Source organism: Ovis aries, chromosome 1, assembly GCF_016772045.2.
Source record: "Ovis aries strain OAR_USU_Benz2616 breed Rambouillet chromosome 1, ARS-UI_Ramb_v3.0, whole genome shotgun sequence".
Taxonomy (NCBI): Eukaryota; Metazoa; Chordata; class Mammalia; order Artiodactyla; family Bovidae; genus Ovis; species Ovis aries.
In genome coordinates, this window is record NC_056054.1 from 75,168,391 (window position 1) to 75,195,275 (window position 26,885).

Consider the following 26,885-nt stretch of genomic DNA (forward strand, 5'->3'; position numbering starts at 1 on the left):
GTGGTATAAAACCACAGGCTCACAGTTCTGGGGCCTGTAAGTCTGACATTAAAGTGTCAACTGCCCTGTCTCCTCTGGAACTGTGTCTTGTGGAGTCTCTGGTGTTTGCAGGCAATCCTCTGCACTACGTGGCATGTAGACACTTCACTCCATCTCAGCCTGCATAGTCATAAGGCAATCTTTTCTCATGCATCTTCACATCATCTTTCCTCTGTATTCTACTCCTTGTAACTCTATGTTCCTCTCAGCGTACCAACCCCTTGATTACCACACTGCCCTCTGCCCAAACTCAGTGAAAATTTAACTTCAAGGTTTCTTTCCCTCCCCTCCATTCCATATTTTCAAAGGGATAAAAACCCCCTTAGAATAAAAGCAATAATTGGTAGCCATTAAATATGTAGTGCCTCCCTCAACCATACAACAATCCTATGGTATGTTACTATTACTGCCCACATTTTTCAGTTAGGTGTGTTCAGTCACTTCAATCATGCCCAACTCTTTGAAACCCCGTGGACTGTACCCCCCAGGCTCCTGTGTCCATGGGATTCTCCAGACAAGAATACTGAAGTGGGTTGCCACGCCCTCCTCCAGGGGATCTTCCCGACCCAGGAATCAAACCATTTGATGTTTTTATCATTTTTTTTATTTAAAAATTTAATAAAAATTAAAAATCATTCTTAACCTTAAAAGGGTATCATTTTTTACACATTCAAACACACTGGTAATAGCCATATAAAACTCTACTACAGTTTTCAAGTATTTCGAATCCTTACAATAGGTTACCTACAGTTAGCATCCTTTCAACATGATCTTAAACTCGTATAAAAATATTTTAAAGTTTTGTTTACTACTATCTAGCTTGGGGATGAAGAGGGGATGGACAGTAATTTTCATGAACCGTCTAAGAATTTTCTATGAATGCTTTATCTCTTTCAAAAAACATACAGGCTTAAGAATACCAATCTTCAGAGTTCAGGTTGCAAGTAAATTTCACCTTTAAAGTGAAGCATGAATCAAAAGTTATTTTGGAACTTTCCTGGTGGTACAGTGGTTAAGACTCCATGCTTCCAATGTAGGGGGTGTGGGTTTGATTTCTGGTTGGGAAAATAAGATTCCACATGCTGGGATGCATTGTCAAAAGATAAAAAATTTAAAAATTAAAAAAAGACAAGAAATGTTCTTTTAAAAGTTATTTTGGTTAAAACACCTAGGACAGAAGAAAAATGTTTTGCTTTATTACATTTGTCATTGTGACACAACTGTGTTGAGGCAAAAGTAGTTACACTAATTGCCCCTTTCATCTTGAGTACTATAAGAAAAAGAAAAAGGGAAAAAGTGCAAGCATGCATGTGTTTGTGTATACATACACATGCCCACACACACACATACACACATATTATTCATTCTTTTGATGTAAAGCCTTAAGGGGAAAGAATCCTTTGAGAATCTGGACTGGTAGAGTGATTTTGGTAGTAGGACTTCCATATAAGAGTTTCTATCCTTAGTCACAAACTGGGACATCTGGTATTATATTCATTCGAGATGACAATCTGAGATTTATCCATTCAAAATAACAATTTGAGACACCCCCCCCTTACTTATCTTGTTATCCCAGGGCAGAAAAAATAAAGAACCACCATTGGGCAATAAAGCCACAAACTAAAAATAAGCATCAGTCAGGACCGAGTCCAAATCAAACCATATTCACATCAAATGAAATGACCTCCAGATGCCTGATGTCATTTCATAGCCTTGTATTGGTGGTATGAGGATTAAGCAAATGAGTAATTGGTTCCAATTCCATTTTGTCCCTTCTGTCTTTGCACTCAATAATGAGCCCCTTTTCCATTTTAAATATAACTTTTAAAGTTGCTTAATTCAGTTGAATCATTGTAAGTTAGAAAGGTGTAACTGAAATGTGCTATAAACCATTACAGCCTCCCTCTCAAGAATATTTACAGTATTTTAAGAAAAAAAGAATTTGCTGAAGCAGTATTTTTCATAACTAGGCTAAAAACAAAATAAATGTCTGATAATAAAGTTTTAGCTCAGTCACTCAGTCATGTCCGACTGTTTGTGACCCCATGAATTGCAGCACACCAGGCCTCCCTGTCCATCACCAACTGCCGGAGTCCACCCAAACTCATGTCCATTGAGTCGGTGATGCCATCCATCCTCTGTCGTCCCCTTATCCTCCCACCTTCAATCTTTCCCAGCATCAGGGTCTTTTCAAACGAGTCAATTCTTCACATCAGATGACCAAATATTGGACCTTCAGCTTCAGCATCAGTCCTTTCAATGAATATTCAGTACTGATTTCCTTTAGGATTGATTGGTTGGATCTCCTTGAACCCCAAGGGACTCTCAAGAATGTTCTCCAACACCACAGATCAAAAGCATGAATGACAAGATAATGAAGTTTATCTTCAATAAATTGTGTTATCTCCACTCCCAGAGAATCATGCTGCTATTTAAAACTATTTAAAAAGTTAGTTAAGAATGTAGGGAAATGCTTCTGACAGAATTAAAAGGCCAATGTAAGATTGCATTCCTTCTTTTTTTTGTGTGGTATATATTATAGATTTTGGGTCTGAGGTTAATATTGAGTATGAGGTCTATACATAACTACATATGTATGTATATACATACATACATGTATGTGATTCTTAAGTTGCTCATTTAGTTTCAAACACATTTTAACAACCCTGCAGTTTTACTAGCTTTGTATGAGGTGGATTTACTACCTTTAGTGTGTATCTGCTTTTACCAATGAGCTTTTCCTTTTGTAATTTATATATGTTTCTAGTTCTGGCCTTTTCTTATTTGCTTAGGAAAGCCTCTTTAATGTTTCTTGTAAAGCTAGTTTGGTGGTGCTGAACTCTTTTTCCTTTTGCTTGTCTAGAAAAACTTTTGATTTCTCCATCAAATCTGAATGAAAGTCTTGCTGGGTTGAGTATTCTTGGTTGTAGGTTTTCCCTTTCATCACTTTAAGTCCACCATGGCTATAGAGTTTCTGCAGAAAAGTTAGTTGATAGCCTTATGGGAGCTCCATTCTACATAACTCATCACTCTTTCCTTGCTGCTTTTAATATTCTCTCTCTCTTTAATTTTTTCCATTTCAATTACAATACATCTTGGTATTATCTTTTTGGGGTTGATCCCGCTTGGGCCTCTGTGTGGCTCCTGGACCTAGATGTCTGTGTACTTTCACAGACTGGGAAAGTTTTCACCTGTGATACCCTCAAACTTGTTCTCTTACTTTTCTCTCTTCTTCTGGGACAACTATAATGCAGATATTGCTATGTTTTTATGAGATACTTTTTACTATGTTTTCCTAGAGATTTCTTAAATTGTCCTCATGTTTTTCATTCTTTTTTTCTGTTCAGAATCAGTGATTTCCACTACTCTTCTAGCTCACTGATCCATTCCTCTCTATCATTTCATTTACTGTTGATTCCTTATAGTGTATTTTTCAACCACTGTATTCTTCATCTCTAGTTGGTTTCTCTTTATATTTTGTTTGTTATAAACCTCTAACTTCTCACTTTGTTCATCCATTTTTCTCCCACGTTCTTTGATCATCTTCACAATCATTACTTTAAACAATTTATCTGGTAGATTGTCTATCTCTTCTTTACTTAGTTTTCCTTCTGGGGGTTTACCTTGACCCTTTAGAACATGTTCCTCTGTCGCCTCATTGTGTCTAAATTGCTGTTTTTATTTCTCCATATCTGGCAGGTTGGTTGCATTTCCTGACCTGAGAAATGCAGCCTTCTGTGGGAGATGCCCTATGCATCCCAGCAGTATAGTCCCTTCTGATCACTAGAGCTATATGCTTCAGTGGTGCACCTATGAAGGCTGCATGGGTACGTCTGTTGCAGCAGGCTGACTACAGTGGGTGGTTTGGTAGATGTGGCTGCTTCTTCGTCCAGTTGGGTTCCAGGTCTTGCCTTATGCAGAGGCTGCCAGCTACTGGTTAGCAGCACCAGGTCACAAGGCAGCTGGCTGGAGAAACCCAGGAGGTCCCAGGACTTGTGCTGGCTAACTGGTAGGCAGAGCTGGTTCTGGAGTGGGTGGGTGAAGGGTTAAGATTCCTGGATCTAGTGTCTGTCTGCCTGTAGATAATGCCTATTCCTGCCATGGCAGGCTATGAGTTTCTGGGTGTCCCAAACTTGGTGCTGATAAGTGAAGCCGGAAGTCAGGGCAACTGGCTGAGGAGTCCATGATATCTCAGAACTGATACTGGCCTGCTGGTGGGTCGGGCCAGGGTTGGTTGAGTCTGACGCTGGTGCTGGACACTGGTGGGCTCCATGGGACACCGGGGCCAGGGTCCATGGGATCCCAGACTTAGTGCCAGCTCACTGTTGGGCAGAGCCAGTTCCCAGGGTCTCTGGCTGCATGGCCCCAGGGCATCTAAAGGCTTATGTTAACTCACTGCTGAGTCAGAACCTGGGGCAGCTGGCCAAGGTTTCTCAGAGTGGTGTCGGCCTGCTGATAAGTAAGGTGAACCCTGCCATGGCAGGCCACCAAGCTGTAACGGAACTGGCACCGGTGTCCACTCACTAGCACATGGGGCTGGAACTCACCGGGTTCTGGGATTACTGCCTGCCCACTTGAGGGAAGACCTGGGTTCTGGAGTCTCTGGTTGAAGGGCCCTAGGGATATGAATTCTAGTGCCTGCTCCCTGATGCATGGGATCAAGTCCCAGGCCCACTGGTGGACAGGCCATATGTAGCAGAGGCTGTGTGTTCAAGGGATCTTAAGGCAGCCTGCTTGCTGGTGGATGGGGCCGTGTGTGTGTGTGTGTGTGTGTGTACATACACGGAATACTACTCAGTCAAAACAGAGAATGAAATTTGTGTGTGTGTGTGTGTGTGTGTGTGTGTGTACATACACGGAATACTACTCAGTCAAAACAGAGAATGAAATTTGTGTGTGTGTGTGTGTGTGTGTGTGTGTGTGTGTGTGTGTGTGTACATACACGGAATACTACTCAGTCAAAACAGAGAATGAAATTTGTGTGTGTGTGTGTGTGTGTGTGTGTGTGTGTGTGTGTGTGTGTGTGTACATACACGGAATACTACTCAGTCAAAACAGAGAATGAAATTTTGTCATTCGCAACAAAATGGATGGACCTGGAGGGTATTATGCTTAGTGAAGTAAGTCAGATGGAGAAAAACAAACACTACATGTTAACACCTATATGTGGAATCAAAAAATAAATTAAACAAATGAATGAAAATATCTAAAAGAAACATAATCACAGATACAGAGAACAAACCAGTGGTTACCAGTGGGGAGAAGAAAGGAAAAAAGGGCAAGATATGGGTAGTGGATTAAGATATACAAAATACTATGTATAAATGAATAAGCTACAAGGTTATATTGTATAGCACAGGAAATATAGTTAATATTTTATAACTTGAAATGGAGTATAATATACAAAAATTTTGAATCATAATATTGTACACCTGAAACTAATATTGTAAATTAACTACACCTCAATAAATACATAAATATTGTATATGCTTAAAATATTTAGGGGAAAAAAACCTCATGTATAGGATAGTACTAAATTACTATTAGCATATGACTGTTTTATGTGGTGTGACTGTATGTTTGGGGTCTTCTTTTCACCCTTTTTTGTATCTTTTAAATCTTCTATAATGATCACTAAAAATAATTTTTAAATTAAGTTAGAGAAATGAAAAAAATGTTTTAATTAAAATTAACCCCTCAAAAAGAATATTTTGCTGTGAAAGTTGTCATGATTTATTCCCAGGGATCTGTGAAGGGGAACTGAATAACTTCCTCTTTGAATTACTGAGCAGCTTTTACACCAGCATTCCCCAAAATCTGTCATGGAAGAATATTTAGCAGAAGATCCCCAAAATTTTGAAGACACTGTGGTGCAGAGTCCAAGAAAAGTAACTTGTATTTCTGTGGGCCTGGGGACCCAGCTATTTGTACTCTAATTTCCACTGACAGTTATCAATCAAAATGATTCCTTTTTGGAATCTCTGTTCTTAATCCCTAAAGACAGCATCGTCCTACAGACATACAAAATAGGAATCTATGAATTCCAGATCACCTTCACAGAACTCCAGCCATATATAGAAAAATCAGACTTCTTCTGCATGCTCAGGGGAGATTTAGACTTATTTGATTAAAAAAGAAAAGGAAGCAGGCAAGCATGAAAAAAGTAAAAATCAGATGTATATCAAATCCACACAGCTGGTATAAATGGTGCACTTAATCCTACATAGCATGTAAAATACACTAGCTTTGACACCACCACCTTGCATTTCCTTAATATGATCACCCAGCAGGTCATGTTTCCAAACAATTTCACCAATCCCATATTTTATTACAAACCATCATTGAAAGACTGATCAATAACAAACTTGTTGAGGAATCAGCAGGCTATTCTCAGAGGTTGAGTGACTTCCACAAGGTCAGACGCAAAGGATCTGACTTGTGGAGCAAAAATATGCCCAACCTTGGCCCCTATCCCAGGATGCTTATTTTCATTAATATATAGTAAATACACATTATCTTCTATTGTTTCGCTGAAGATCTTCACTTGGCCTTTAATTAAATATACTTAGATTTTTAAAGCTTTAACATGCTACTATGGTCAATTTTTAATATCATTCAAAGGATTTCACAAGGACTAAAGAAATGGATCTACTTACGGGAGTCAATCTTGAGTAGGTAAAGACAAGGTGAAAACTGGAGGCTGAGGCTTGGGGAGAGAAGTGAAAGTGTGAAGGGGCATGGGGAGGATGAGCAGAGAGTGGGAGGTAATAAAATATTGGGGGGGCGAGAAGTGCAGTCAGGCTCCATCCTTGAGCACCATCTGTATAAATCAGGCCTGGAGTTGACATGTAATTTTGTGTTGGTCCCCTGAGAAGTGGCCCTCGGGGCTTCATTATTGATGAAGAGATTTTTCTTCAAAGTGGCCTAGTCAGGATTGCCTCAAGGGGACATTCATAAGCACTCATAATATCAATTTCCAAGCACCTGGGAGGTAGGAACACAGATTGTCTCTTTAATTATTATGATAGAGGTAGAGGATAGTGAGAATGCTATTACACAACCAAGCTGAAATCCTCAAAGAAATTAAATTATTATAATGTAATGCAAAAAGTTTATTATCTGAGTCATCCTTTAGAAAAGGCACACTTTACCTTTTCCTGGTGCAAAATAGGTTGATCTCCAATTCCCTCCTCCCTTGGATATAAAACAGTTACAAAATGTATAATATTATATATATATTGCATAGTATATAATACAGTAATATACAGTATATAATATATATTAAACATATATATTAAATATATAATATATAAATATATAATATAGTATAAAATACTATACAAATATAGTGTATGTAAGGATGCTTAGAAGCCCAGAAAAAACTTTCTTTGAAGCTAATATTATGGCTTAAAGAAACTGTAAGTTTAGTCCAGTTAAACACAAGAGATATGGAGCTGGACACTTTTTCTTAAAATAATGATACATAAGGATCTCTTTTCACAGAAGAATAACAATAATTCCTTCTGAATATCATTGAGAATGCCAAGAAGTAAATTTCACCAACGGTTTGACCTGAACTAGTCATAAAAACATTCAGAAAAACACCAACAATTCAATCCACGTGTACAAAGGCAGCGAAACAGCAAGGGTTAGGAGCAGAAAGACTCCTACCTTTGACTCTCTGCCACAGTGTATTAGATGTGGACAATCCTACATAGAAAACGCCTTCACCACATACTTCCTCTAAATCTTTTACAGCTTACACTTTAGGGCTTGCTATTCAGTGGGTACTAAAAACATTTTTAAATAGAAATAAAAAGCAAAATGAAGACAGTCCTTTTAATTTGACCTGAATTTGAAAAGCTCCCCCATCGCATTGTTAATACTGACAAAAATAATTCAGGAATTTACTCATAAGTCATGTCTTCAACATATTTTAATCTATAATAAGCCTCTCTCATAATTCTTCTAACTTCATTAACTCTATCTTTCCTCACATATTTTAACAGCTTTTGATAACACTAGTTAATTCTTGGAGTTGGACAATATTCTAACAAAATGACATTTATATAACACATATGTATAACATACATTCAATTGATAATATATAAAACAACTACTACTATTCAAGAGATATATATTTCAAGTGACCGATGCTGAGTCATTGTATGTACATGACTCCAATTAATCCTTATATCTAGCACATGAAATAAATTAAGATTAAATCCAACGGACCAAGAAAGAAATGACAGTTTAGGAAACAACTTGACCACAATTTTACAAATAAAAATATATATATTGGTGGCAGGATGTGAACACAGACCTGTTTTAACACAGTGTGTTTGTTTTTTAAACTAACCATGAAATGAAGCTTAATTTTGTGAAGTACAAAATCAAAAATTTTATATAAATATAATGAGTTCCTAACATCAATATATAGATAACTATGGTGAAGAGTCTGAAAGAAAAGTTATATGCTGAATTAAATACAGATGTTTCATATCTACTAGTATAACATTTTAATTAAAAGCAATGGATGCAGTAATAATTATAAACCACAGGAAAGACATAATCCTATTAAGAGTTATCAGTAGTATAACTGGCTCCAGGATATCTGTGAACACCCACATTATTGATGTTTGAGGCCAAAAAACACCTTCTGTCTTAATATGGAGGATTAAGAGGAAATGAAGTCCAGAAGGCAAGCATGTCACATTTGAAAATCAAAATCCTGATTATAGATAAACTCACAATCTTAGAATGCTTTATTAAGTATTTTTTAATTAAGGTAGGATAATAAATGACACAGAATTTTCTTTACAGTTTTAAGGACTATTTATCATTGTGTCCATTTAGCTAAGAAGCAGAAAAGCAAATTGACCAGTTCTAATTTTCAATCTCTTTAGCCACACTGAGGCCTAGACTATCTCAAATGTCTTATGGCTTCTTTGTCACATTATTTCATGACATGAAATATTTTTCAGTCTCATTGTCTTTTTTAGTATTTCTAATACTGTGACTTAACATTATGCTAATTATTTGAATTCTCCCACAAGTGACCACACCTGTTTATCCTATAGGAAGGTCTATTTTTCAGCTCTTGTGTTGCCAGTTCATATACAGAGTATGGTAAAATATTGTATTCAAATAGTTAAGGAAAGATATGATTGCTTAATGATCATCCAATTATCTCAGCATTTTGATTAGAGGTTTTCATAGTATTCTTACTAATTCCTCAGTGCAAAGGTGGAGCTTTCCAAAACTGGATATTCCTTCTACAATGTAAGAAAGGAGGCTATTGAATTTTAGCACATTTTTACAATTAAGCAATCAGTCAACACTATCTGCTATGATTAAGATTAAGCAGATCCAATCTAAAAATCTCCCTAGTGATAGATTCATCATTAGTCATTAATCTCAGTTTTTAATTAAATCACTGAAAGCGAGTCATCTGAATTCATGTGCAGGAGGCAGAATTTAGAAGAAAAACTATAATGAAATATATATATATATATATATATATATATATATATATGACCATTCTTAACTATAGAAATGTGTATAGTACCTTAAAGCTACAAGGAGCTTCCACTGAAATAACTCCAAATTTGGAGTTACTTTCCAAATCATGTAATCAGGCATTTTCCCACTGCCCTGCTAAATTCCTTAGAAAGGAGAAATACTTTAAAATTAAGTATTGTCCACAGGACAGCTTAAAGAGGGAGAACAAGGATATTTTTAACAATGCAAACTCACAAAACAAATTAAAAATGAAATTTTAGTTTTAATGCTTTAAAAGCCTTAGCAAATCAAGATAGCATTCCCAGAGATTTGTGGCACCCAATCAATAGAATCAAGGAAACAAAACTGGACTTAAAAAAAAAATTAGGTTTATATAAATAAATAATGCATACCTTCTGCAAAGCTGAGTCCATATTTTCTTCTTGGGATCTACCTCCTCCCTCCCCAGGGACAAAAGCAGATATAATAAAGGGCATTCTTGCAATATCTTTTACCACCTCTACCAACTAACTAGCCTCTTTTCAAAATTCTCCTAAAAATTTAATTTCTCCAAGTTGTTACCATTATACTCCCATTTCCCAAAGCCATCACTTTATTATCTTATTTTCTTAATTAACAAACACAAAATTCTCAACTGTCTTCTCAAATGAATGAAAGTTATAGGATCAGTTATTCAAAAACCATTTCTATTTAACTCTAAAAGTATTATGATTTTGTGGATACTGGACTGAAATCTTTTTTTAATTCATAATAAGTTTGAAATGAGTTTATAACTACCAAAGAGTCATTAACTGATAATTCTAAGAATAAATCTTGACTTGGGGTTGTGGAAACAGTAGAGTGGTATATAGAAATTCAGTTCAGTTATAAATACTTACCAGAATTATTAATATCCAAAGAGTTAATTAAAAGCTCACTGTACCTGCACACATTTTTCTTCAGCTATACTTTTATAGTAAATTCTCAATTATCCATGTCAGTGGAGAGGAACAAGACACTGAACAAAAGTGAACTCTTCCAAAATCCTTCTTAGTTGCTTTTAAAAGTACAGATACTGACATTAGACCAGTTGTCGATTCAAACTAAGTGAATTATTGAGAAGGTATTGCTGAGGTCAGGGAAAGTGATCGATGTCTGATAGTCACCTTTTTTGAAACCTTCCCCAAAGAATTCGTATTCAAAAGTCATTCTTGATAAAATTCAGTTGTATCCTAAAAGTAAGCCCACAAAGTAAAATATCTTTTAAAAGTCTATAGCTACCATTAATGAACTTTAAAATAACAGTTATTTCATAGGCAGTGATTTTCCTTAGTTGTTCACAATTTTTAATTTTATCATATTTCGTTCTTCTCTTGAGAAGATGTGGTGTGACATGTTATCTTGTCTGATTATTCTCCTTACTTAGCAAATCATGCAAATGTGACACAGAGAAGTTAGGTATTTGAACAAAGTCACCTGTCTAAAAAGGCATAGAAATAGACCCCAACCATAGGCAATTTGCCCCCGATTCCAAAGCAATGTGGTCCTGAACCACGTTAACTTATCTGGAAAAATGTCTGATTTCTCATACATCTTCTATAATGACAATAATTTTTGAGCCTGTGAGCTAGGTTCTATTGCCGAGTACCTATTATCTACCACTGTGTCCTTGCTATCCCTATCTTCCTACCCAAGGATATTTTAGTTTTGGAGTCTGGTGACCTTCTGACTGGTTTTTATGCTCTCAGCCCTTCAAACCCAGATGCAATATTGGATTGAGGTTAGAAATATGGAGTGAGCACACAAAATAACTCTGTAAACCTCAATAACTTTTTGCCCCAGAAATAAAATATTTCTTGGCTGCTTCACTGAAACTTGAGGTTCTATAGGTAGCTTAAGGGGAAAAATTAAATCACTGTTATAGTGGGTTGTCACTATCACCTTCTGTTCTTTTCACATTTATCAGTTGAACATGTACTCTGTTTTACACTGATAATTTTTTTTAAAGATGGTGTGCTCCACATATTTGAGACTAAGGCAATGGTCACAAGCAGATAAATTTCTAGACAATGGTTTTAATGAATTCATTCAAAAAAACTAAATCCAATGTATGCATTCAAGTTTGATAGAAAACTGAGCCTTCATAATTCATTCCAAAAAATGAACTTTGGTGAATCAATAGGATCACTTGAGACATCTACACTTGAATGTATTCCTCTAGACTTAATGTATTTTTCCACATCGCATTATATTTTAATGATGAATTTCATGCTCTTGCATGGTACTCTAGCTCAGGAATCCTGGATATTACTTTGAGGGAAAAGAAAATAACTACGTGTGATGAAAGATGTTATTGATTAAAGTGTGTTGCATGTGTGAACTACATAAAAGCTGAAAAAACTTAAATACCACTGTTCCATATTACAAGTAATATCAGGCTGACTAAGGTTAGATTGAGGTGAGTAAATGTAAGAGTCTCACTTTCTTAAATAGTATTAGCTGAAACAATTCGTGAAATTAAACTGGTCATTAATGTGTCAGTGGCACCTTTTCCTTAGTGTAATGTGGTTAAGAACTGATTTCACGGACAAATGCAAAACAGCTACCAATAAAGAAATTCAAACTCCAAAAGCCGCCAGCCCTCTGACATTCTTAACTCAGAAATCAGTACATCAGTACTACGTGAATGCTGTCAGAAGGTTACTATTTGAGTTAGCTTAAAGGGGCTGGGGCGGGGGGGGGGGGGGCAGGGGGGCGGGAGGTGGTTAAGTCAAAGTAACAAGGACCAAAAAGGACAACATTAATCCATCATCTTTTACTTTGTGTATGAATAAATATTGGGTTAAATATATCACACTGATCAATATGAAAAAGTAAACTATCCACAAGAGAAACCACAAGTAAAATTAAGTAGACATGTACACACAGCTTGTGCGTGTGTGCTCAGTCATAATTTGGCTCTAATTACTACGATGGATTTTTCAAACCAAGTATGGAGTCTGGAGAAAACAATACTACCATCCCCCAAACAGAACACAAAGTTCCTACAATCAATGTTAGAGGCAACGCAGTGGCCAAAGCAGCTCTTTTGCAAACAGGTGGTTTTTAAAGTTTTACTTAAGCCACAGACTGAAAGGATGGAAGAAAGGAAAATGTCATTTGTTAAGAAAACACAGGCATGCACAAAAAAGCCCCAAGCAAAACACAAAAGAAAACTAAAAAGCAGTTTATTTTAGCTCAGAACTATGAACACTGGATTAGTATGTCTAAAATCACGGCTTGTAATTATATTTCTCTCGTCGCATACAAAAGGTCCTAGGGAGAAATTGAAGGAAACGGTCATGTTACTTCAGGGTGGGCTTTATTCACAGGAAGAAAGATGACATTTTTACAGAAACAGAGTGCAAGAGAAAATTTAAAAAAAAAAACTGTTGAGAAGAGGAATACAAAGTTTATTTTGTATTTCTGAAGGCACTGTATTTTTCATGTTCTCAATATCCTATCTCGTTCTTCCCTGTGTTACTTTCATAAGCAATACTAAGGCTAGCAGTGGCTGCTGTAGCTTACATATAGATTTCCATTATTTCTATCCTCCACCTTTGCAAATGGGCAAAATTCAGCGACTGGAGGTGGGGGTAGCAGACAGGTATCCCGAAACGCTTACAGGGCAAAAGAGGAGGTGCGGGATAGACTGCGAAATGAACGCCCTTATTGTAAAGTCCATCTCCCTCGAACTCTTCTAGTGCTTCAGTCACGGCCACCCAGAAACTTCGGACCCCGACTCCGAAGTAAACAGCCAGGTCCCAACGCGAAGGACACCCCTGCAGCCGAGGACTCCCACTCTTCTCCCCGCCAGCCCACGCGGGGCGCTGGCTCCTCTGCTGCTCCTCCTCCTCGTCCGCAGACCTCCCGCGGAGGCAAAGTTTCCCGAGTCTCCCGCTCTTTTCCCGGCCCGGCGGTGGCCGCAGCGGCCTTTCGGGCACCCACCAGCTGCGCTCCCCGCCCTCCCCTCGCCAGCCCGCGCGCAGTCGGTACCTCGATATCCGCCACGTCCTTGCTTAGCACAGGGGCCATGGCGATGCCCAGAGCCCGGAGCTTCCTCGCCACGAACCCTTCCGCGTCCTCAGGCTTCAGCCAGAGACGAAAGTGACAGCTTGCCCGAGCGCCCCTAGAAATAGAAAGCGGAGGGCCGGAGGCGCGGAGGCGGGGCGGGCGCCGGGCGGTGACGCCCCCGGGGCGGGGCTGCGCGCGGGGCCCTGCGGCTCCTCTAGCCCCGCACAGCGGGCAGAGCTGCGGACTGGAGCCCGGCCCCGGCTCCCGCCTCCGCCTCTCCACCTAGCAGCTTGTTTTCCTGCTACTCGCAGCCGGAAGGGAGGGAGAGAGCGCACTGGCGTTCGGGACTGGCCTTTGCTCTATAACTGTTCGAGGCAGTAGGTGGGGGCTAAACGTGAGAGAGCCGCAGGATTAAAGGTAAAAACAATCGGCGCCCTAAGTAACAAATTATTCCTTTTCTTTCCTTCCGCAGGAGCCCTGCGAGGTGCAGAAACATTGTCTTTTGGCAACTGCATCTTCAGAATTCCTCAGGGATAAGGTAGTAAATGTTCCCCCGTGCATTCAGCAAATAGGCGGGAACTGGCAAGGGCAAGAGTTTTCTGAAAATGGACGGTCCCTAGGGGCGGAGGCGAGGCGGGTCGAGGAGAAGAGGGGCCAGGAATAGAGGTGAGCAAAAATTTCTACAATCAGAAGCTGCAAGCAGTAAGTCCTGTAGGTGGTACAGAATCAAGGTTGTATATTTGCAGGACAATCCATTCTAATAGCCTTAAAAAAAAAAAATCTAAAACGTGAAGCTTTTGTCAAGAGTTGTTCTTTAAGTTTTGTTTTAGAGCTTGCTGGGGAGGGAGCTATTTCATTTGGAGATGGTTTCAATCCAGAAAATATTCTCCTCACCTCTGAGTATATCTGTATTCCCGATGTCTCCCTCAGTCGTCTTCTCTTCTCCTGAAACACGTCTTGCTTACTTCTGTTAAGGATTTTATCACACTTCTTAGTTCTCTTAGCTAGACAGTGACCACCTTGGGTGCTAGTATTTCCTCTTCATCATTATTCTTTCATTAGTTCATCATTTCATTCAATAAATATTTATTGAACATTTTCATTACCAAACACTATGTTAGGTGCTCTGGCTATAGTCTTCAAGAAGAAACATCACTATCATGGGAAGTTACTCAGAGTAAGGAAATGAGCAAACTAATAGGAGACTGAGATGCCTGCCTGGAAGGTAAAAGAAGGATTAGGGCAGAATTAATGGTGTCTGAGTGCTCACTGTCATGAGTGAGTGGGAAGATTTCTTTAAACAAACCATCAGATTACCTTCCAGAACCTGGAATTTACTAGGAGATGGGTACATTTTTCTTAAATAGTGTATTAAGAGAAGGTAGAAAGTTACACAGAAACCTTGAAATCTTTCTTGACTCCCCTTTTCTCCCATATTTAATGAGCATCCCCAAGCTCTCAGAATTCAACCTGTTAAATACATCTTGGAACATTTCTTCATTTCTCCGTGTTCACTGAACCCACCAAGAGCCACCAACTTCTATTCTTACTCCTTTTCACTGCAGATTAAGCTTTTAAAAGTACTAATTGGCTCATAAAACACACACACAGAATAAATCTTTCAGTGACTCTCACTACACTCAGAAGAAAATACAAACTTAATAGTGACCTCTGAATAACCAGCCCTTCCCCTCTTCTGCCGCTTCACCCTAGGGCTTCTCTTGCCAAGAGTCACTGTGTTCCAGTTACAAAGTAATCTTAGGTTCTTCTACCAGTTTTCTCCCTTTGTACATATCCTCCATCCCACTGGTACTTTAGATCTCAAAGAAACCTTCCCTGACCCATTCCCACCGCCAACCAAATTAGACCCACCCTGTCTCTGCTATCCTTTCACGGTACCCTATTTTTTTCTCCATAAGTAAGTAAGTAAGTGTTAGTTGCCCAGTCATGCCTGACTCTTTATGACCCCATGGACTGCAGCCCACCAGACTCTTCTGTCCATGAGATTTTCCAGGCAAGGATACTGGAGTAGGTTGCCATTTCCTTCTCCAGGGGATCTTCCCGACCCAGGGATCGAACCCAGGTCTCCTGCACTGCAGCAGATTCTTTACCGACTGAGCTACAAAGGAAGCCCCATAGCCCTGTCAGATTTTATTTGCCTATTTATTTGAGTGTGATTTAATATATGGGGCATCTATTTATGAATGTAAGCACCAGGAAGTGAGGGTCCATATCTGGCTTGGTCGCTTACTGAATATTCAGTTTCTAGGCCAGGACTGAAACATACGAGAGAAATACTGAGTGACTGAATGAACTCAGTAGATCCTGAAGTAGATTTACACACTAAGCAGTTTGTTTCAGAAACTGTAGTTTCACTTTACCATGTATTCTTCTCAATGTTCTACTTATTCCTGGGAAGTAAAATCATAGTACTTATCAATGACTTTCTAGTTAAAATGTGTCAAACTGCTTTCTTTTTCCTGGAGTAATTTTCCAAAGTCAGGTTTCTTTCATCTTCCTACAATCATACTCTACTTACCACCAGATCATCTATATCCTCTTTCTTGGAGATTTTTTTTAACGTATACATGCATATGGATAGTAGTGGTGCAAGTTCAGTCATGTCCAACTCTTTGCAACCCTACAAACTGTAGCCCACCAGGCTCCTCTGTCCATGGGATTCTCCAGGCAAGAATACTGGAGTGGGTTGCCATTTACTTCTCCAGGGGATCTTCCCAACACAGGGATCGAAACTGCATCACCGGCATCTTCTGCGTTGGTGCAGATTCTTTACCACTGAGCCCATACATACATATATTGTACATATATTTAGAAAGAGAGAAAGAGGATTTACACACGTGTGCATATATACACATATGACATATATATAATTGTAATACATATGATTCCTTCTCCAGGTTAACCAGAAAGTTTCAATAGTCAATTTCCTGACCACAGAGATATAGATTTAAGTGTTCTTTTAGGTTGCACACTAATACAGATCTTATCAATTAGCAATCCATACTTCTTTTTTGGTTGTTTTACAGGTATAAGTGTCCAAGTTATCCGTAAGAGTTAGAACTGTATTTCCATTTTTATTTTATGTGACTATTATTCTCCTAAACCACTATACAGGATAAGCCCCAAATATGCTATCTTTCCAAAGATGAGAGATTCTTCAGTGATACTCAATAATCAAATATAAAATTTAAATGTTATTTTACCATTTCCTCAACCTTACCAAACAGATGTATTCTATTCTGAGATATTTAATTAAGGCATATAATCACATTGCTCATATGCCACACCTATACTCCATGATCAGTGATTGAATCTAATAATATTTTAAATCCATTGAAATTCCACATTAAACACAGTTGTACCTGTAAATAATCCAAGCTGTTTGAAGCTTACTGCAAATGCATTCACAGTACACTTTTTTAAAGTTGTAAATTATGATGGCATTTGTCAAGCTGTCCCTCCATCTGGAAACACAGTCAAATATCAGGTGTTCCACAGTAATTTTTTTGTAGGCTTTGGTGAGACAGCTCATCTAATAAGGTGCAAATTTACCAAAATGCATCTCAGCCTAACAATTTACATTACATAATTTAATATTACTATTATTACTATAGACGGAAGGCTTATGAGTCATCTTTCATTTCTGGAAAGTTATTCAGTACCACAAACTTAGAAACACAATAAACATGTAGATTTCCACGTGCTTTTATGTCCCTGCTTTACTCAAAAATTAAGCAATTTTTAAAACATTCTTTGGGGGGACGGTCCCAAGATGGCAGAGAAATAGGACGGGGAGACCACTTTCTCCCCCACAAATTCATCAAAAGATCATTTGAACGCCGAGCAAATACCACAAAACAACTGAACACGGGGAGGACACCAGGCACCCAGAAAGGCAGCCCATTGTCTTCAAAAGGAGGTAAGACAAAATATAGAAGATAAAAAGAGAGACAGAAGAGTTAGGGATGGAGACACGTCCCAGGGAGGGAGTCTTAAAAGAGAAGTTTCCAAACACCAGGAAACCCTCTCACCAGTGGGTCTGTGGGGAATTTTGGAATCTCAGAGGGCAACATAACTAAGAGGAAAAAATAAATAAAACCCACAGATTTTATGCCTAACTGCAACTCCCAGCGGAGAAGTAGCCCAGACGCTTGTGTCTGCCACCAGCAAGTGGGGGCTGAACAGGGAGGTGCTGGCTGCATTGCTTAGGGTAAGGACTGGGCCTGAATCCCTGAGGGCAATCTGAGGGAGCTAACATGAGATAGCAACCCAAACTGTGGGATAGCCAGAGAGGAAAAAGAGAGAGAGAACTTTCCCATGGAAAGCTCTAACCTAAGACACTGCTGCGCTCACAGAACAAAGAACTGAGCCAATACCAAAGGAGAGTCAGCTGGCTGCAGACCGGCCCATCCCCCGCCAGAGGCAGGGAGGCAGGTGGGCGACAGCCAAAGCCGAAAGGAAAGGGGTGAACTTGGCCCCAGAGACAGCATCCCCTACCAAACTGTGAGGCTCCCAGTTGCCAACCAAGTCTTGCTGAGATCCTGAACGGTTGACATCCATCAGGAGGGTCGCAGCTGGAGATCAGCACCCCAGAAGAGACACACGGCACACCTGAGACAGTGCTCCCGCTGCACAGCCAGGAAACGAAGAGGCTGGGACCAGGGAGGTGATAAGACGCACCATCCAGCTGGGAAGAGTGCGCTTGCCAAGCACCTGGCTGCCTGAGCTGCTCGGACCTGGGAAGGGCACAAAACTCAGGCCCAGCTGAAGTCTGTGCCTTTGTGGAGTACCTGAGAACCTGAAAATGAATGGTGTAGATCTAGAAGTGCACGCAACCCAGGGCCCACCTTAGACAGTTCCGCTGCAGAGCAACCTGGAGCCTGAGCAGTGTAGACTGGGAAAGCACACATGCCGTGAGCGGGAGCAAACCCAGTGTGGCCCAGACACTGTGAGCACTCCCCACACACACCAATGATATTTGTTTGCAGTGTTCCTCCCTCCCTGCAGCACAATAGAACAAGTGAGCCTAAATAAATGACCACCTTCACCCCCTTGTGTCAGGGCAGAAGTTAGATACTGAAGTGACTTGCAAACAGAGGAAGCCAAAATAAACAAAGAGGGAACGGCTTTGGAAGTGACAGGGGCAACAGAGTAAAACCCTGAAGTTAGCACTGGCTACATTGAAAGGGACCTATAGACCTTGAGAAGAAGTAAAACCTGAAACTGAACTGACCACACACTGCCCTCAACAGTGCCAGAGAAATTCCTAGATATATTTGACTATTATCATTTTTTAATTTTTAAAAATTCTTTTTATTTTTAAGTTATTTATTACTCCTTTAATTTTCATTTTTAAAACCTACTTTACCTTGGAAAAAAAGACCCTATTTTTAAAGCAAATTTCATTTTTTTATATAACTATTGCGATTTTTTTTTAATATTGTATTTTTGAGAGTCTAACCTCTACTCTAGATTTTTAATCTTTGCTTTTTGGTATTTGTTATCAAGTCTGTACCTTTAACAATCCAATCTTCAGTACCCATTTTCACTTAGGAGTGTGATTATTGGCTTGATTGCTCTCTCCCTTTTTGACTCTCGTTTTTCCCCCCCAGGTCACCTCTATCTCTTCCCTCTCCCTTCTCTTCTCTACTTAACTCTGTGAATCTCTTTGGAAGTTCTGGGCTGTGGAGAAAACTTAGGGAACTGATCAGAGGCTAGTTTGTCTCTCTTCTTTTGACTCCGCCTCTTCTCCTCCTGTTCACCTCTATCTCCCTCCTCCCTCTTCTCTTCTCTATGGAACTCCGTGAACCTCTCTGAGTGTTCCAGACTGTGGAGAGCAAATAGGGAATTGATTACTGGCTAGACTTCTCTCTCCCCTTTTGATTCCCCCTCTTCTCCTCCTGGTCACCTCTATCTCCTTCCTCCCTCTTCTCTTCTCTGTGGAACTCCATGAACCTCTCTGAGTGTTCCAGACTGTGGAGAGCAAATAGGGAATTGATTACTGGCTAGACTTCTCTCTCCCCTTTTGATTCTCTCTCTTCTCCTCCTGGTCACCTCTATCTCCTTCCTCCCTCTTCTCTTCTCTGTGTAACTCTGTGAACCTCTCTGGGTGTCCCTCACTGTAGAGAATCTTTTCACCATTAACCTAGATGTTTTATCATCAGAGCTGTATGGATGGAGAAGTCTTGAGGCTACTATAAGAATAAGACTGAAAGTCAGAGGCAGAAGGCCTTAATCCAAAACTTGAGAACACCAGAAAACTCCTGACTCCAGGGAACATTAATCAACAAAAGCTCATCCAAAAGCCTCCATACCTACATTGAAACCAAGCTCCACCCAAGAGCCAACAAGTTTCAGAGCAAGATATACCAAGCTAATTCTCCAACAACACAGGAACATAACCCTGAGCACAAAAATACTGGCAGCCAAAAGTCACACCAAACCCATAGACACCTTAAAACTCACTACTGGACACTTCATTGCACTCCAGAGAGAGAAGAGATCCAGCTCCACCCACCAGAACACCGACGCAGGCTTTCCTAACCAGGAAACCTTGACAAGCCACTCATCCAACCCCACTCACAGTGAGGAAACTCCACACAAACTTCCAGCATACAGAAAGGCCACCCCAAACACAGCAACCTAAACAAGATGAAAAGGCAGAGAAATATTCAGCAGGTAAAGGAACATGATAAAAGCCCACCAAACCAAACAAAAAAGGAAGAGATAGGGAGTCTAAACGAAAAAGAATTCAAAATAAAGATAGTAAAAATGATGCAAAATTTTGAAAACAAAATGGAGTTACAGATAAATAATAGGGAGACAAGGATTGAGAAGATGCAAGAAGAGTTTAACAAGGACCTAGAAGAAATAAAAAAGAGTCAGTCAATAATGAACAATGCAATAAATGAGATCAAAGGCTCTCTAGAGGGAACCAACAGTAGAATAAATGAGGCAGAAGATAGGATAAGTGAGGTGGAAGATAGAATGGTGGAAATAAATTAAGCAGAGAGGAAAAAAAAAGAAAAGAAAAGAAATGAGGACAACTTCAGAGACCTCTGGGACAATGTTAAATGCCCCAACATTTGAATCATAGGAGTTCCAGAAAAAGAAGACAAAAAAAAAAAAGCCATGAGGAAATACTTGATCAGATAATAGTTGAAAACTTCCCTAAAATGGGGAAGGAAATAATCACCCAAGTCCAAGAAACCCAGAGAGTTCCAAACAGGATAAACCCAAGGTGAAACACCCAAGACACATATTAATCAAATTAACAAAGATCAAACACAAAGAACAAATATTAAAAGCAGCAAGGGAAAAACAACAAATAACACACAAGGGGATTCCCATAAAGATAACAGCTGATCTTTCAATAGAAATTCTTCAGGCCAGGAGGGAATGGCAAGATATACTTAAAGTGATGAAAGAAAATAAGCTACAGCCCAGATTACTGTACCCAGCAAAGATCTCATTCAAACATGAAGGAGAAATAAAAAACTTTACAGAAGCAAAAGCTGAGAGAATTCAGTACCACCAAACCAGCTCTTTAACAAATGCTAAAGGATCTTCTCTAGACAGGAAACACAAAAAGGTTTATAAACACAAACACAAAACAACAAAGTAAATGGCAACGGGATCATACTTATCAATAATTACTTTAAATGTAAATGGGTTGAATGCCCCAACCAAAAGACAAAGACTGGCTGAATGGATACAAAAACAAGACCTCTATATATTCTGGCTACAAGAGACCCACCTCAAACCTAGGGACACATACTGACTGAAAGCGGAGGACTGGAAAAAGATATTTCACACAAATGAGACCAGAAGAAAGCAGGAGTAGCAATACTCATATCAGATAAAATAGACTTTGGAATAAAGAACATGAAAAGAGACAAAGAAGGACACTACATAATGATCAAAGGATCAATCCAAGAAGAAGATATAACTTATAAATATATATGCACCCAACATAGGAGCACTGCAATATGTAAGGCAAAGGCTAACAAGTATGAAAGGGAAAATTAACAGTAACACAACAATAGTGGGAGACTTTCATACCCCACTCACACCTATGGATAGATTAACTAAACTGAAAATTAGCAAGAAAACACAAATTTAAATGATACAATGGACCAATTAGACCTAATTGATCTCTATAGGACATTTCACCCCAAAACAATGAATTTCACCTTTTTTCTCAAGTGCACACTCCTAGAGGAAAACATAGGCAAAACACTCTGTGACATGAATCATAACAGGATTTTCTATGACCCACCTCCCAGAGTAATGGAAATAAAAGCAAAAATAAACAAATGGGACCTAATTAAACTTAAAAGCTTTTGCACAACGAAGGAAACTATAAGCAAAATGAAAAGACAGCCTTCAGAATGGGGAGAAAATAATAGCAAATGAAGCAACGGACAAGGAATTAATCTCAAAAATATACAAGCAACTCCTGCAGCTCAATTCCAGAAAAATAAACGACCCAATCAAAAAATGAGCCAAAGAGCTAAACAGACATTTCTCCAAAGAAGACATACAAATGGCTAACAAACACTTGAAAAGATGCTCAACATCACTCATTATCAGAGAAATGCAGATCAAAACCACAATGAGGTACCATCTCACGCCAGTCAGAATGGCTGCTATCAAAAAGTCTACAAACAATAAATGCTGGAGAGGTTGTGGAGGAAAGGGAACCCTCTTACACTGCTGGTGGGAATGCAAACTAGTACAGCCACTATGGAGAACAGTGTGGAGATTCCTTAAAAAAAAACTGGAAATAGAACTGCCATACAACCCAGCAATCCCACTGCTGGGCATACACACAGAGGAAACCAGAATTGAAAGAGACACGTGTACCCCAATGTTCATCACAGTACTGTTTATAATAGCCAGGACATGGAATCAACCTAGATGTCCATCAGCAGACGAATGGATAAGAAAGCTGTGGTACATATACACAATGGAATATCACTCAGCTATTAAAAATAATGCATTTGAATTAGTTCTAATGAGGTGGATGAAACTGGAGGCTATTATACAGAGTGAAGTAAGTCAGAAAGAAAAGCACTGTATTGTATATTAATGCATATATATGGAATTTAGAAAGATGGTAACAATGACCCTATATGCAAGAGAGCAAAAGAGACCCAGATGTAAAAGACAGACTTTTGGACTCTGTGGGAGAAGGCAAGGATGGGATGATTTGCAAAAATAGCATTGAAACATGTATATTATCATATGTCATCATATGAAATAGATTGCCAGTCCAGGTTCTATGCATGAGGAAGTGTGCTCAGGGCTGGTGCACTGGGATGACCCTGAGGGATGGGATGGGGAGTGAGGTGGGAAGGAGGGTCAGGATGGGGAACACATGTACACCCAAGGCTGACTCATATGAATGTATCGCAAAAAAACCCCACAATATTATAAAGTAATTAGCCTCCAATTTAAAAAAAAATTCTTTGGAGAGTGATTTTCTCCCAAACGTTAGAGACTTTGATTTATCATAAAACTTTTCTTCCCCTTCTGATTTTCTAAAGCCAGATTAACTCTTATCCAAATTTACCAAGAGAATAACAACTGAAAATCAGTGGATTCAAATATTTCTAATATACCTGCTCAAAAAATGTAATTATGTATCTAAATACATATGTATGTGTGTGTGTGCTTATTAGTTGCTCAGTCTTGTCCAACTCTTGTGACCCCATAGACTGTAGCCTGCCAGCTTCTTCTGTCCATGGGATTCTCCAGGCAAGGATACTGGAGTGAATATCAGCCCTATTTTATGGAATAAACATGGTATAATTTATTCAACTACATGTATCATGTATTCTATACAAAACTGCTTGTGCATACACATACATGCGGGTGCTACATATATACATATATATCATGTAATGGCATAAAAAATCACAGATAACAGAGAAAACATAAATCCCTGTCAGAAATTTATTCAGTGATTACTTATCGAATGCTACTGTTTCAGACACTGAGGTCGGCATTAGTGACACCTCAGTGTATAATAAAGACAATTTTGTTGTCATCACAAAAATTAAGCCACTGGTTCAGAAACTCATACTGTCACACAATGATTTTGAGTAAGTGTTTTAAATGAATGGGGTTATTACGAGAGTTAAATGACAATGTATATGATAGTATTTTGTAAATTGCAAAATGCCATGCAATGTTACACATTAAGTATTTAAAGATATGTTCTCCAATGCTCATGTTCTGGAAATACACCATTGGAGTATGATTGACTATGAATGATTTAGGGTAAAATGCAGTGTGAGTAGGAGGTTTATAGACTTAGCTGACTTAAAGTAGGGAAAAAATATCCTCTAGAATGAATAGTCCCTGAATTTCTCTCATTACTGCAAAGCCTTTTCTTCTTGCTTGTTGCTTCTCTCTCACAATCAAAATTTACCATAATTCCAGCAGCTGGCAGTTAAAAAGCTGTCTCTTGGTTTTCTTGCTGAGAGTTTACTCTTTTGTAGTTTTAAGTATGTTTATATTTGGGATTGAGACAGAACCTTGCTGAAATTATTCACTGTTATTTTGGTTGCCTGCAATGGACATCTCATGTGCCTCATAGGTTCCCACCCTTCCCTGCAAGTTAAGACTAAGGTATTCATTCTGGGCTTACTGGTGGTTGACAGCTCTGTGCTGAGTCACTCTGGAAACTGCCCCTGGCTAAAGAGACTAATTCACCTGAGAATCCTACCTCTTTCTCTGGTTCAGTTCAGTTCATTTCAGTCGCTCAGTCATGTCCGACTCTTTGTGACCCCATGGACTGCAGCATGCCAGGCCTCCCTGACCATCACCAACTCCTGGAGTTTACCCAAACTCATCTCCATTGACTCAGTGATGCCATCCAACCATCTCATCCTCTGTTGTCCCCTTCTCCCCCTGCCTTCAATCTTTCCCAGCACCAGGGTCTTTTCCAATGGTAATACACATCCAATAACTGATGTAGGGCCATAAAGGTTTGGCACTTGCCTCAGTTCAAGATATCTTTGGCCATCCCAACTGCAGAGGTCCCTGATGGGATAATCTGAGACACGTGTTGGAATTACCAAGAATTCAGCTTCCTCTGTCCATCCTGCTTCATTCTCCACTCCAGCAGGTCCTTATCCAGGTAACACTTCCCAACAAATAAACTTCCTATGTATACATTTCTGTTAGGTTCACTTCCAGGGGACCTAAGCAGCATTATCACTGCTGTACATTATTTCACTGATGAAACAAATTGTATTTAAATGTACTTAGTTATCCACACGTCCGGACATAAAAAACTGACTCACATAATAAAGTCTCATAATTTTTCCATATACTGAGATATTCCTATATTTGTTTATATATTTATTCATATCACATATAACTATATGCCTAATATATACTAGGTATAGTGAAAAAATAGAGATATGATGAGCAAAAAAGAAATGAATTTTCTGCTCATGCAGTTTGCAGATAAGTTAGAGAAATGAACATTTGTCAAGTAGTCACACAAAAATATAATATTTACTATGAATAACAATATCAAAAAATGTAGAGAATTGTTACATCCGAAGTACTGGGAAATCAGTGAAGGATAGCTTGAGTAAATGACCTTGCTGCTAATTTCTGAAGGACAACAGGAGTTAAGAAAGCAAAAAGTATTGAAAGTGAAAGCACTGGTTGCTCTGTCATGTCCAACTCTCTGCGACCCATGAACTGTAGCCCACCAGGCTCCTCTGTCCATGGAACTCTCCAGGCAAGAATATTGAAGTGGGTTGCCATGCCCTTCTCTAGGGGATCATCCTGACCCAGGGATCAAATCTGGGGCTCCTGCATTGCAGACAGATTCTGCTCCATCTGAGCCACCAGGGGAGCCCCTAAGAAGGCAAAAAAGAGGAGATCAAAGGCATTCCAGGTGAGAAAGTAATCTCTGCAAAGACTCCAACAGCAGTGTTATCCTATTGCAAGGGAAAGAAGACTCTGATATCTGGAGATCAAGAAGCTGTGGGGGTGGGGGGTGGGGTGGGGAAGTATCCCAGAGGGAAGCAGTAGAAATAAGAATGGCCTGCACTGTTTTAGTTTTGGTTTAGGATTTTGAATTATATCCTATAAGAAATGAGAAATCATGGAAGTTTTTTAAAGCAATGGAATGACACGATCAAATGTATGTATTTTGAAGTATCACTCTGATTGCAGTATATGTGTAATTGCATATTCATATACTCACTTGGGTGAATGTGTGAAAATCAACAAAGGCCAGTGATTTCTGGGCTCAGTCATTTCCTCCACATGCTAGCCTGGCTGATAGTCACCATTGTCATGGAAACCAAAACAGTGAGTTTTCTACCATGTATCAATATCATTGTCACTTTTTATTTTCTAACAATTAAAAAACAGATCTCTATTTTTTTTTCCCCATGGACATGTAGTGAAGTTATAATATTAGTTACAGATTTATTTTCTAACAATTAAAAAGCAGATCTCTATTTTTTTTTCCCATGGACATGTAGTGAAGTTATAATATTAGTTACAGATGTATGCCATAGTGATTCATAGTACATAGTACTATGTACTTCTTAATCTTCTACCTCTATTTGCCCCTCCCCCTTTCCTTTCCCCACTGATAACTACTAGTTTGTTCTCTATATCTGTGAGTCTTTTTCTGTTTGTTATATTCATTCTGTCCCAGGATCCATCCCTATTCGTCAGCAGGCAGGCACCAAATTTGGAATACTATAGAACCCATAACTAGCCATGTCAGGAACTTACCCCACCCACCAGCAGGCCAACACTACCTTTGGGAACTCTGATCTTCCAACCACTCACCCTAGAACCTGGCTCTTCCAGCCAGCAAAACAGCACTAACCCTGGGACCCCCTGTCCCAGGATTCCACAGTCAGCTTCTCATGACTTGAACCCACCAAAGGGTGGCCAGGAGCTTCTACACAAAGCAGGGCCTAGCAATGCTTTGGTCTGACTGAGAGCAGACTGACAGCAGCCACCCACAACCCACCACCACAGAAGTACTCATGCAGCAAGCAGAAGCAATACCTCTGGAAATGCAGTTCTAGTGACCAGAGAGAGGGGAGGGCTTGCTGGGAATCAGAGAACATCTTCTATAAAAGGCCACTTTTCCCAGGTCAGGAAGCATAAACAACTTATCAGATACACAGAGATCAAAACAACAACTTAGGCAAAACGAAGCAACAGAGGAGCAAGCTTAAACTCCATAAGAACTAAGTGAAGTGCAGATAGGCAGTCTACCT

The 26,885-nt window shown here is 39.3% G+C and overlaps 1 protein-coding gene and 1 long non-coding RNA gene across 7 annotated transcripts in view; one reads left to right on the forward strand and one right to left on the reverse strand.

The window, feature by feature from the left end:
• The window catches only part of DPYD (dihydropyrimidine dehydrogenase), a 930,457-nt gene extending 916,769 nt beyond the window's left edge, over positions 1-13,688 (reverse strand). For all 6 annotated transcript variants that reach the window (XR_009599787.1, XR_009599789.1, XM_004002217.5 and 3 more), the window contains exon 1: positions 13,576-13,688. Coding sequence is in view for 4 of the 6 variants with exons in the window: in XM_004002217.5 (XP_004002266.3) it covers positions 13,576-13,614 (39 nt within the window). In the remaining 2 variants the exon portion in view is untranslated. The remainder of the gene's footprint in view (positions 1-13,575) is intronic.
• Positions 13,689-13,809: 121 nt separating this feature from the next.
• LOC121819822 (uncharacterized) lies at positions 13,810-23,436 on the forward strand. The gene is made up of 2 exons (XR_006060138.2): positions 13,810-13,974; positions 14,066-23,436. It is a non-coding gene; the product is annotated as an uncharacterized LOC121819822 (long non-coding RNA).
• The last annotated feature ends 3,449 nt before the right edge of the window (positions 23,437-26,885 follow it).